Here is a 12,030-nt window from a genome sequence, read left to right as displayed (position 1 = left end):
CCTTTAATAATGACTGATCTGGAAAATCAAGTTGGTGGTAACATTTTGCAAGAAAACGAACTATATTTTCAGCAAGATGGAGCTCCGCCGCATTATTTTCGGCCAGTGCGAGAGTGATTGAATAACAGATTCTCTAAGCAATGGATTGATAGAAGGGGACCGATAGAATGGCCTGCTAGGTCACCAGACCCAACGCCGTTAGATTTTTTTAAGTTGGCATATAAAAACGGTTGTTTACAATACTCAAGCCTAATAATATCGATGATTTAAAAAGAAGGATTGCAGGGACTTGTAGGGCTCATCCAGAAGTGGTATTTAAAAATCTTCGGGAAGAATTTAAGATTAGACTGTATTTTTGTTTGGAATATAATGGAAATCACTCTGAACACCTCATAAACTAAACGTGATAAAAAAATAAATTTTAAGCTTGCTTTTGTAAAGACCATTATTAAAACAACTTGTTTAGCCACAATTGTAACGACTATGCGAAAGTTTAATAAAAATAATATTAACCTAAAAAGACATGTTTGAATAATAAGCTTTAAAAAAATAAAGCTTTAACGTAATTAAAACACTAACAGGAATAATGTCTAACAATAAGTAATTTGCAATGTTTAAATAACCCTAACTTGGTAACGCAGCACTCAAATTTGAAAAATAAGGTGCCAAAATGTAGAAAATGAAAAGTTCTTTCATATGAGGTATTACTCAACCCCTATTGTCATTTCAGGTTTTCGATTCTGATTTCTAATTCCTCTTCGATAATAAAATTGACGTGTCCTAGCGATTTAATAAAAACCTAACCCGTTTCGAGAAAATAGAGGTGGGAAGTTTGCAAATTGAGACCCTGTGTATATTCTATAGAAAAAGGTTGTTTAAATATCTCTATTTTTTGTTCGATATTATTTGCATGAAAATTTTTCGTTTCAACTTTGCCATTCAGGATTTTTGACGGACAGAATGACATACTATTAAAAATAACGGCAACTTCAGCGGACGAGGTATTACATAGTTTTATTAAAATTGATTCAGACTTCAATGTCTAAGTACTTCAATTAACATTAACAATATATCGCATCGAATAAGTTTATTTCAAAGTCGAAAAAATCATACTTTATGCGATAAGGAGAATTATAAATGTGCCCATCATCTGTCCGGAATCGTTAATAAAACCGTGGCAAGATTTTCACTGGTTTTGTTTATCACTGGCCATTTATTATTAAAAAAATGTCCGTAACAATTTCCCTAAGTCTCATATCGGTACGCGATGTAGCAATTTTTCGTTTAAATGCACTCCTTAAAAAATGACTTGCCGAGGGTTGAGGCTGTGTTGAGGACCAGCAAGTCGTAAGACTCGGATTCGTGATGTCTTTTATATTTACGTTCATGTAATTTTATCGCGGGACGCGATATATCTTGGTTCAATCAATATTCAATAATTAGTTACAGTGCCTCCGTCAACATTTAGCCTGGTAAGTTATGCTGTTTAGCATAAGAATACGTAAGAATCGACTAGTTTTAACAATTCGTATCAGTACGAGATGCAACCAAAATTTTGCTGCTTCTCCCGGATAATTGTATCTACTCTATAATCTAATTATTTCCTTTCAAGGTATGATAATTGGAGCAGCAATCAAAGAACTGCGTAAACCCGCAATGCAAACGTTCGTACTTCTTGTGCGTCACTATACGATGGTGGCCGTCGCGCAGCAGTGCGGCGCATTCGCGTACACTCCAGAGCCAAACAAGCAAATAGACTTAGATCCGTTGGTCTTGGTTGATGCTTTAGCGGTTATCATTGGCCATGAAGAGAGGGAGTTGTGTAAACCGGGACATCTAGGAATGGTATGACAACATGATTTTGAAAAAACAAGTTGTCTGTTAAAATTGTGAATTTTTAGATGTTAATCGTGGATACGGCGACTATTTTATTGGGTAGCAAAGAAATGGCGTGCCGATTGCCACTTATTGAATATTTATCGGAGAAGATGTGCGGACTTTGCTACGAGAGGGCGTGGTATGCCAAGTTGGGTGGTTGTATTGCTATTAAGTTTATGTTTGAAAAGGTTTTACTGAATCTGCCCGAATGAATGGACATTAAATACAATTAAAATCGTTTTAGTGCGCATTAAAATGGGTTTACGAGCACATGTTCACCTTCTTAAAAGCACTGCTTTTTGTAATGATGGATTTGACGGGTGAGGTTTCGAGCGGAGCATTGGATATGGCTAGAGAAAATTTGCAAAAAATGCTAATCGTTCTTGTCACGCCGCCCCCAATTGGCAGTGATGATGAAACTATGAATTTACAAGCGGATGCTTTGCATAAAGTTACACACGAACTAGTCAGGTAAGATAATAATTTTAAAAAGATGTAAAGTACACTGGATCGCAAAATTAACCGCACAACGAAAATTTGGTTCAAATTCAGTCCTTAATAACTTTTTCAGTATTGCACCAATCTTGATAATTTACTGCATTCTCAAGCCCCATTTTTTCTTAACAACTTTGTTTTTTGATTCATTCAGATATCTGTATTATTATAGAAAAAAACACTAACTTAAAGGGAACAAGCAATAATGGTTTATATAGTAGCAAGAATTTGTTTTTAAAAATATTGCAAAGTTGACTTATGACAAAAGAAATAGGTAGAAGTTTCCATGGGACGGTGGCATGTCAAAGAGATTGTGGTCAACGAATTACAGATTTAATTTTGCTGTACATTTTTGAGTTTTTTGAAGGGGTTTTTAAGTTATTTTTGAAAGTGTGTTTCGGAGCTGTTGCGTAAGCGACCCGTTTAAAAACTCTATGAGGCGATGGTCATCCGATTAGGTATATTGCATAAAGGTACGATATCCGATGCGACACAAAGGTTCAGACAAACTGGTTCTTATCCATGTACACCTGGACAAGGAAAACGAAGGGCCACAAACGCAGTTAAGGATCGATTTCTTCGTCTTCAAGTTCTTCGAGAGCGAACAGCCTCTGCTCCAGCTTTGGTAAGAAGACTGGCAGAAGTTTAAGGTACCTTGTACGAAGAAGGTTAGCGGATTAGAATTTAACATCTTGTGTACCTGCTACAAGTCCTCTATTATATGCGGGTCATCGAAGGCTGCGCCTGGGGTTTGTTCAAATTCATGGAGATTGGCACTTTGAGGAATGGCGAAATGTTCTTTTTACAGGCGAGTCTCGTTGTACGAGATATTCATCTGACGGACGTCAAAGAGTATGGAGAAGGCCTGGAGAAAGATACTCCTAATGTTGTATCTTTCTTAGAATCCAATTTGCTGGTGGACGGGTGAGGTTTGGGGTGGACTTTCATTCGAAGCCCTACAGACCTAGTTACACTTCAAGGGGTATTAACGCCGATAGATGCATTAGGGAGTACTTAGAAGAGCATGTGGTGCCTTATGAGCCAGGAGAACATTTTACCTTGATGCATGACAACGCTTGACCGCACATAGCACAAATAACACGGCAATATTTACTAGAGGTTGACGTTGATGTATTGGACTGGCCCCCAAGAAGTCCAAACCTCAACCCTATTGAGTACTTGTGGAATATACTGGGAAGAAGAGTTAGGCAGATCTACGGCAAACTTTGGCTGCGTTAGAAGAAGCACTGACAAACGAGTGGTAACAAATACCCCAAGATGCGACTGCCTCTTTAATTAAGCCTATGCCCGAAAGAATGAGAGTTGTTATTCAAGCTCATAAGAAAAATATCCGATTTTAGGAAAAATTATTATTTATTTTTATTTTATTTTATTTTAATTACACCACTCCACAGAAAAAATTCCAATTATTGAGTGGGGGAAAAAAATACAATATTATACAAATTACAATCCAAAACTAGAGAAAAAAAAAGAATACATTATTAATAGCAATAGTTTTCTATAATATTATACAATACTTGAATAAAAAATAATTTTGTTTATGTCTACTATCTAGGAAAAGCGTACTCTTTTAATTTCGGACAAACTGCAGTTGAATATGTCACATTGATCCTGAACAGAATTAAAAGTGCCACATGCTCTACGCATTGGAGAATATTTACAAATATTCGTTCTAGGTCTAGATAGGTAAAATGTGTCAGAATTTCTAGATGATATGCGGGGCACATGAAGATTTACATGTCGTAATAAGTCTGGCGAATCAATTTTATTATTAAGAAGTTTAAATAAAAATTTCAGATCAGCAGATTTTCGCCTCTGCTCAAGACTACTAAAGGAGTACCTTTCTAGTAGGCGTTGATGTGAAAAACCAATTTCTGGGTACACTCCGTCACATTTATATGAAAGGAACAAAATGGAAATAAATGTGTTGAAGAAGAGCGGCCCCAATATGGAGCCCTGTGGAACTCCAGACGTTGCAACAATCTGAGCCGAACTACGGCCATAACATTCCACGTGCTGAAGACGACCCGTAAGATAAGAGCTAAAAAAGTGTATTAGGTGAGAAGAAAAACCGTAGTTTTGGTCTTTGGTCAAGATTATTTAGAAGAATACCATGATCTAGACGGTCAAAAGCCTTCGAGAAGTCTGTATAAATAACGTCAACCTGTGACCTGGCATTTATTGACTCAGATATATGTTCTGTAAGACAAACTAAGTTTGTGGTGGTAGATCTACCTTTCATAAATCCATGTTGACGATGATCTATAAGACCCCTCATTGAAGGAAATAAGGCCGAATGAAGAACACGTTCAAAACATTTAGAAAAGTTGTTGATTATTGTAATTGGCCGATAGTTCTCGATGAGATTTTTATCATTTTTTTTTGTGTACTGGAATTATCTTTGATGACTTCCAGAGGTTCGGGAAACATTCTTGTTTTAGAGCCAGATTAAAGAGAACTGTTAACGGTTTAGCAAAAATACAAGCACAATCATATAAGAGAAAAGCTGGTATTTTATCAGGGCCAACTATTGATTTTTGCTTGATAGTCTTTAAGGCCAGTAAAACATCATTTTCAGTGAAATCAGACAAAATTATGGACATAAGGCTTTTGAGTTATATCAACATTATTTTGCGGCGATTCACCAGTAGTGTAAGAACTCTGGAAGTAATCGGCAAATGCATTGGCAATACCCTGAGGGCTACTTAACAGCTCTCTTCTCTGATCAAACATAGATTGTGGTAACGAGCTATTTTCTTTTAAGTTCTGAATTAACTTCCAAAAATTATGAGGTTTTAATTTTAACTCATCTTCAAGCCCTCTACAATATTGCTTATAAGACAGATCAATATCTCTTTTAATCTTAGAACGTAATTCTTTAAATCTGGCTAAATCTTGAAGATGACCAAAACGTTTAAATTGTTTCCATTTTATTTAATATTAATACCGCCGTTATCCATATTTTTTTTAAAATTTTGTTGCTAATAAATCTTTATTGCATTGTTTCCCTTAAGCCAGTGCTTTTTCTTTAATAATACAAATATCCGAATGAATCAAAAAACAAGTTATTCACAAAAGATGGGGCTTGAAAATGCAGCAAAAAGATGCATTATTCGGTTGTGAATTTTTTTCCACAGGGTGTTTAAAAGTTTAGAGTAAAATTCAACTTTTCATTAACCTCTGTATAACATCAAATCAGTTGGAAATGTTTGTAACATTGATATGAAAAAATTATGACAATAAAACGTCTAAAACTCAGCAAAAAAATATCCAAATCGATGCAATAGTAAAAAAGTTATTAAGGAAAGAATTTGAACCAAATTTTGTTGTCCGGTTAATTTTGCCAGTTTATTTTAGGATGATTTTAAATGATTGATTTATTAATAATATACAGGTTCAACCTCATTACATAATAAAATAATGCATTTAAAAAAAATGCTAACCATTATTTCACAATGAACTAAAAAAAAAATCAACTCAAAATAAACTACCTCCAATATTTAAAATTGGACGTTTCGCCATTTATTTTTACGTCTTTAATTCTAAAACGATACTTTTTTTAACCAGATTCTCCTCAATACATACAAAAAATATATATTTTCATCAATCAGTCCTATAAGTACAGTTTACATTTAAAAATGAGTTCATTTCAGAACATGCATTTAAATTACTTTTAAAGAGATGTAGAGTGGCAAAACTGGCAAAAACTTTATAATATTTCCAGTATTGACCATAAAGTTCGGTTTTTAAATAATAGTGTAATTGCACTGATTAATATGCTCCTGTGTTTAAAAGAAGAAAGAACTACAGATATGCTTCGGGGATTACAAATAATATAAAACTCCTTAAAAAACTAGGAATCAATGATCTCCTTCAGTTTAAGCAACCGATAAGTGACATATATTATAATTCTTACAAACAACTACGACAATATGCCACTTTTGCTATTTACATTGAAAAGAAGTCGTAGACTTAAAAATAAATTTAAAAATTAGAAAAAAATTGTTTGAATTAAAAAATTCATGCTTAATTGGCCTTGTGGCTACAAGTTTTAACGTTGGTTTTGTAGCAACAAAAGTTTAAATACATTGTCCAAAAAAGCTATTTTTGCTCCAATAATAAAGTTATTATTAAGCTATTAATAATCAATAGATCTCTGATAAAAAAGAAAACTTCCCAAAATTTCAATACCCTCAGAATCTGTTATTCTCAAAGTTCTTATATAATAAAGTTATTTAAGAATACTCGTTAATTAGGCTATCAAATATGGCAATAGCCTTGTTTGGTTTTAATATGACAAAAATTATATATTATTTTTATATTTGTTAAGGCAAGTGACAAGTCCTCATACCATGGTTCGTGAACAAGCAATGGCGAGTCTCAGACTTTTATCCAAAGAACAAAACAAGACGGTCACTGAAGTAATGGAACCGTTCAAATGCGTGTTGGCAGATATGGTTCCTCCCAAGAACCATTTGCTGATGCATCAACCTGCGATTGCACAAATGGGACTCATGGATGGTAAGTGCTTGAATGAAAATCTGTTGTAGTTATTGCGGCTTTAGAAATAGGGAGATGTTATATTCTAAATTTAACTAAGAATAGATCAGTTAATTTAAATATCTCTAAATGCTGTAAACCAATCCAGAAGCTACCGAAGCATTGTTTAATAATTTTTTTAAATAACTGTGTTTTTATAGTATAACAAAAAATAGCAAATTGAGCTATAATGGTTAACCATCTATTTGGTAAAGTTACGCATTTAATTAGATGTTACGCCATATTAAAATAAATAAAAAATATCTTATAACTGTAACTTGTATGCGTAATAATTCAAATGAATAAAATAGATTTTTTGGATATTTAATTATAAAGTCCAATTATTATTTTTATTGATTTATAGTGTATTAGACTTTTTATATTAAATATTTAGCTCCATGACATTTAAAAGAATTTTAATCTAAATTTTTAATACTATTCTTCGTTATTTTATTTCATTCAAATCGAATAATCCTTGGATTTGTTAGATAGATAAAGAAGTACAGTTTTACATCAGACTAAGGAAGAAATTTAGACAGTTCAATTAGACAGTAATTTTTGAGAAAAACGATTTTAAAGATTTTCATTAAATATGCATATCAGATTTATACTTCAAAACCTGCTTCTTTTCTGTGTAGGGCGGTTATAAGTTGTCTTCTTCCATAAATATAAAACAAATTATATTAAAGTAATTTTTTTTTAAAGTGTCTTTTTTGTGTAAAAATAAAACTATATTTTCTATTATTACTAAGGTACATTCAAAAATTGTAGTAGGTACTTAATACAAAATAAAAGTCTTAAAAACTTTTTGATTATAGTAAGAAAAATATTATTTATCACATTTTTGAATATTAATAAGATTTAGAAATACCAAGTTTAATTTTTCTGTTTTTATACAAAAAAAAGCCTTATAAAAATATATTTCTTAATTTTTTTTTTAACTTTCTTCTTCTTTTAAATTTTTTATGTTATTATCTTATTCAGTATCGTTAATGGGATCTCCAGCAGAAGTTGTGTGTTTATCTGGAGTTTCTAAAGTATCCGGTAAAGTTTAGACTTTATGTGTTATATTTTGAACCTTAAAAAGTACATCGGATTTAGTTGAAAGTTTTCATAGAGACCTTCAAAAAAATGTTTTATTTAGATTTTGTATCCAAAATATATATTCCCTAAGCGATTAACGGCCTAAAAACTAAACATTTTCATGGACCTGTGGTCACACCATCAGTCTTATTAAAAAATGATGTCTGTTTCCAAACCACACTCCTACATTATCTATTTTGCCTCTTTTGATTTAGGATGTGTCCAGACTTCTGGAAAACAATTTTCTTGACTCCGATATATAGAAGTGATGATAGAATTGAAATTACCAGCTACAGGGAGGTATTCGATCTGAAATACCTAATATTATTGACAGCCTTTTTGCCCAATAGCTCTCAAGGCGTAATTGGAATATAATTATGCATCAGTTCCACGGATTTTATTTGCCAGTAGCAACTTTTCTAAATAAATAAATAAATAAATAATTAAAATCATAAAATGATTTTAATTAATCGGTAAGATTCTATAATTAATTTGAAATAATTTGTGTTCTCATATTATAGTTTTTGGTAAAATCTAAGTGTAGAGAACGGACACCTTAAAAACTCATCTTAGAATAGAGTATGTAGCCAAATTCTAAGACAGGAATCGGCAATTCAGCCTAACCAATGCGAAAAAACAATTATACAATATTTTTTATCAATTTAAGTTGGAAAATAAAACATAATTTGTATAATGCGATGAAACCAATCTCACCAACCTTATAATGAAATAAAAAAAATCTATGAAAAAAGCCGATTTGTCAATTTAAAAAAGAGGTAGCTTAGACTTTGAATCCAATCTAACTCAACTCATTTTACTATCTTTTAAGTCAGTCTATCAACTTAAGTTTGAAAATTCATTTAAAATGTAATCCAGTAGTTAAATGTTTTCAAGATGAGGTAGCTTACGGTTAAAACATATGTACACATTTTTATACATGTAATATACAGTTTTATACACAATTAATTACAAAAAACCGTGGCCGAAATTAATGAACCACTTATTATCTCATGGTCACCGACTTCTGCTTTATCATAAAATATCTAACTTGTTCCAAATGTCTTTTAAACAAAAACTTTTAAAATCCGCCAAAGAGAGGTAATAAATCTTATGATTTGATCAGTCCAATGCTACTTTAAAACAGTGGATAGAGTTAGAGTAAATTTTATGAGTGTATACAGTAAATATAAAATGAAAACACACGTCAATAAAATGTATCAAAATAAAAAAAAAACTTCTATGAGGACTGAAGTCTATTTTATTAAATGTATATCAAGAGTGCGTTTGAGTATTTTTTTCTACTTTACATTAACATTACTAAATATCTAATTCTAAAAAACTGCTTAATATATTACCCTGTATCTGTAGGTAATATGTTCTGCACCACCTTGCAACCGAGACTGTTCACCATAGACCTAAAAATACACGAGCATAATCTCTTTATCACCGATCTGCTAGCGCTCTGTAAAATGGACGATTCCAAACTGGCTACTTATTTTTGCTATAAATCAATCACGAATTTTGTGCCTTTAAGACAAAGTGCCTTGAGGTGTCTAGCCGCCTGTCATTATTTGGAGGAGGTTAGAGATCAGATATTTGAGGTGAGTATTATTGTGTTTTTTATTCACTGAATATTGATTTTTTTTTTCAACAAGTTAATGGCTCAAAACTATTTTTTTTCCTCGCAGGTATTATACAAAGCTTTAGAAAAGCCAAACGCGGAACTCCAAGAAACAGCGTTTGAATGCATGAAAACGTTTATAGCAGGGTACCCGATCGATAAGGAACTTTTTAATCCTACTGTTCGCCCTCTATTGATGACTCTTGGAGATGAGAAGGTGGTTACATTAAACGGATTTAAAATGTTGTCCTATTTGACACAGTTGTTTCCCAATGAGTTTAATGAGCTGCTCTGTGAGCAGTTGTACTTGATTTTGGAGAAATTGTTGGAGAAGCTTGTGGCTGCACATAAGGCGAATCTTGGTAAGGAATACAGAATTAACTTAATAATTAGGAATAAATGAGTTTATTTATAATGTTAAAAGTAAAATGAAGTTAGAATCAAAGCAGTTTGGTGCTGTTTTTACGTGGCATTGCCAAAATATAATTCTAGATAAACAGAATGTTTAGGTTTGTTGCGCGTAAATTCACCATAACTAATTTGCTTGTTAGGCGCCGTGTTTATACTGATTTCTTGAAGGCCTTCGACAGAGTAAGTTATGAGCAGGTTGGGTCTTGGTATGAACCTTGTAAAATGGATTAATAACTTTACCATGCATGAAGTTTATGTTTTCTCTGGTGGCCTCAGGGTTGTCTGTAAGTCTGTTCCTTTTTTATATTTAGTCCAATTGTTATATTTCCTATATTTCCTTACGGTTTCCCTTGTCCTATATAGTTTATTGGTACATTATGACTAAATTAAAGGATTTACATTATAAAAGGGGGTCTGTTAAAGGAGGTCTTACACGCGCGGATAATTTTTTGAACTCGATTGAACAGAGAAGATGTTTTGTTGTTGACACATTTTGTATTTACCTTATTTGTTACGGTGTCAATAAATTTATAACCACAAAAAATATAGTCTTCTGTGTTATTGAAGTTAAATCAGCCCATAAATTTGGTTGTCCTATTTTATTCAACCTTTTTGTCAATGATATAATATCGGACAAAGATTTCTGAATTTCGCAAAACAATTTATTAAAATTTTGAAGTAAAGTTGTTAAAAATCAAGCCGACGCAATTATTCGTTTTTTTTTAATATCTATTCCGTAATTTGTTTTTGCTCTCCAATCTGAACAATATTGCAACGTAGTAAAATATCGTATCGTTTTTATTTATTCGTCATATCATTGTTATTTCTTGTTATAAAGTGATGACATTGGTGACATATTCCAGAAGCGGCCATATTTACCTCCTCTCTCACTTATACCTCGGAGCCTAATTTCTTATTATTTATCGACCCTTAAAATCTATAAAATTGTAAACTTCTCTTTTGATACCCAACTCTTGCAGGAGGATCTGGTTGGTATCAATGGTTTGCAACTTAAAGTTCAAAAAACATTTAAGCATTTCATTTCGTCGGTTTCTAAATTTATCTAAGAATCATTACGCTAATAATGACATTTTCTAGAGTTAGTCAATGCTGTGAGGAACGTGAGAGTGTTGTACAAATGTTGTACAAATTTTCATTTGTATCACATTTTATTATAATTGCTATTATAATCATTTATGAGAATGCCTAAAAATTCTCTACTCTATTGGTTCGATCTAGCGTATTTATGTTTAGATTAAAACCACTTCTTCTACTACTTTTATATGGAAACTATTAACTCAGTGCAAAAAACATTATAATAAACTGTTGTCGTACCTCGATGTGGTATGTAAATCCTGTATCAGAAAAATATTTTAGGAATGCTAGAACTTTTGAGTAATATTTTGCGATTTTTTATGGCAAGAAATATAGGTACTTGCATCAAAGTCAGACGCTTACTAACGTTGTAGTAAAAAACAATGACGTAGCAGGCGAGTAGAAGAGCGCACAAAATGCGTCCGTGCGCGTTGGCATATTTCGCTTTTAAGCGTTTCTATTTTTCTAATGTGTAATAATTCATAATGATCGATTCTCCAATCTGTATATCAACTTTTTTATCAACTACAGTATCGTTAAAGCGAGATTTAATATTATTATCCTCAGAGAAAGAAAAAAATTATGGATCCAAAAATACTAGGGCGTTCTATTTGAACTATCAAAAAAGATTCTACTTTTTCTATAAGCGGAAATGCTGGATTTCTAAAATGATTCAATTAATAGATCTAGATAATTACCTATGTCAAAATAAAAGACATTAAAAACAACGATAATTGGAAAACAAAAATCGCATAAAATCCTAAGCTTTGTAAACAGAAAATTTGCTTCGTTAACGAAACAAGAGTTTTGGTTAGAGGTAAAACTATTTTGTGATTTGAGTAAAATAGCAAACGTTTCAACCATAGGACTATACAAATATATATTAT

The 12,030-nt window shown here is 32.2% G+C and overlaps 1 protein-coding gene across 4 annotated transcripts in view; it reads left to right on the top strand.

Annotated features, from left to right (window-relative positions):
- Window positions 1-12,030, top strand: part of LOC126738113 (transcription-associated protein 1) — a 79,083-nt gene that overhangs the window by 29,148 nt on the left and 37,905 nt on the right. For all 4 annotated transcript variants that reach the window (XM_050443268.1, XM_050443267.1, XM_050443270.1 and 1 more), the window contains exons 16-21: window positions 1,613-1,845; window positions 1,902-2,066; window positions 2,123-2,349; window positions 6,725-6,915; window positions 9,385-9,617; window positions 9,705-9,999. In XM_050443268.1, the coding sequence (XP_050299225.1) occupies window positions 1,613-1,845; window positions 1,902-2,066; window positions 2,123-2,349; window positions 6,725-6,915; window positions 9,385-9,617; window positions 9,705-9,999 (1,344 nt within the window). The remainder of the gene's footprint in view (window positions 1-1,612; window positions 1,846-1,901; window positions 2,067-2,122; window positions 2,350-6,724; window positions 6,916-9,384; window positions 9,618-9,704; window positions 10,000-12,030) is intronic.

The sequence above is a fragment of the Anthonomus grandis genome, chromosome 7, assembly GCF_022605725.1.
Source record: "Anthonomus grandis grandis chromosome 7, icAntGran1.3, whole genome shotgun sequence".
NCBI classification, from domain to species: Eukaryota; Metazoa; Arthropoda; class Insecta; order Coleoptera; family Curculionidae; genus Anthonomus; species Anthonomus grandis.
This window is presented reverse-complemented; position numbering and strand designations above follow the sequence as displayed.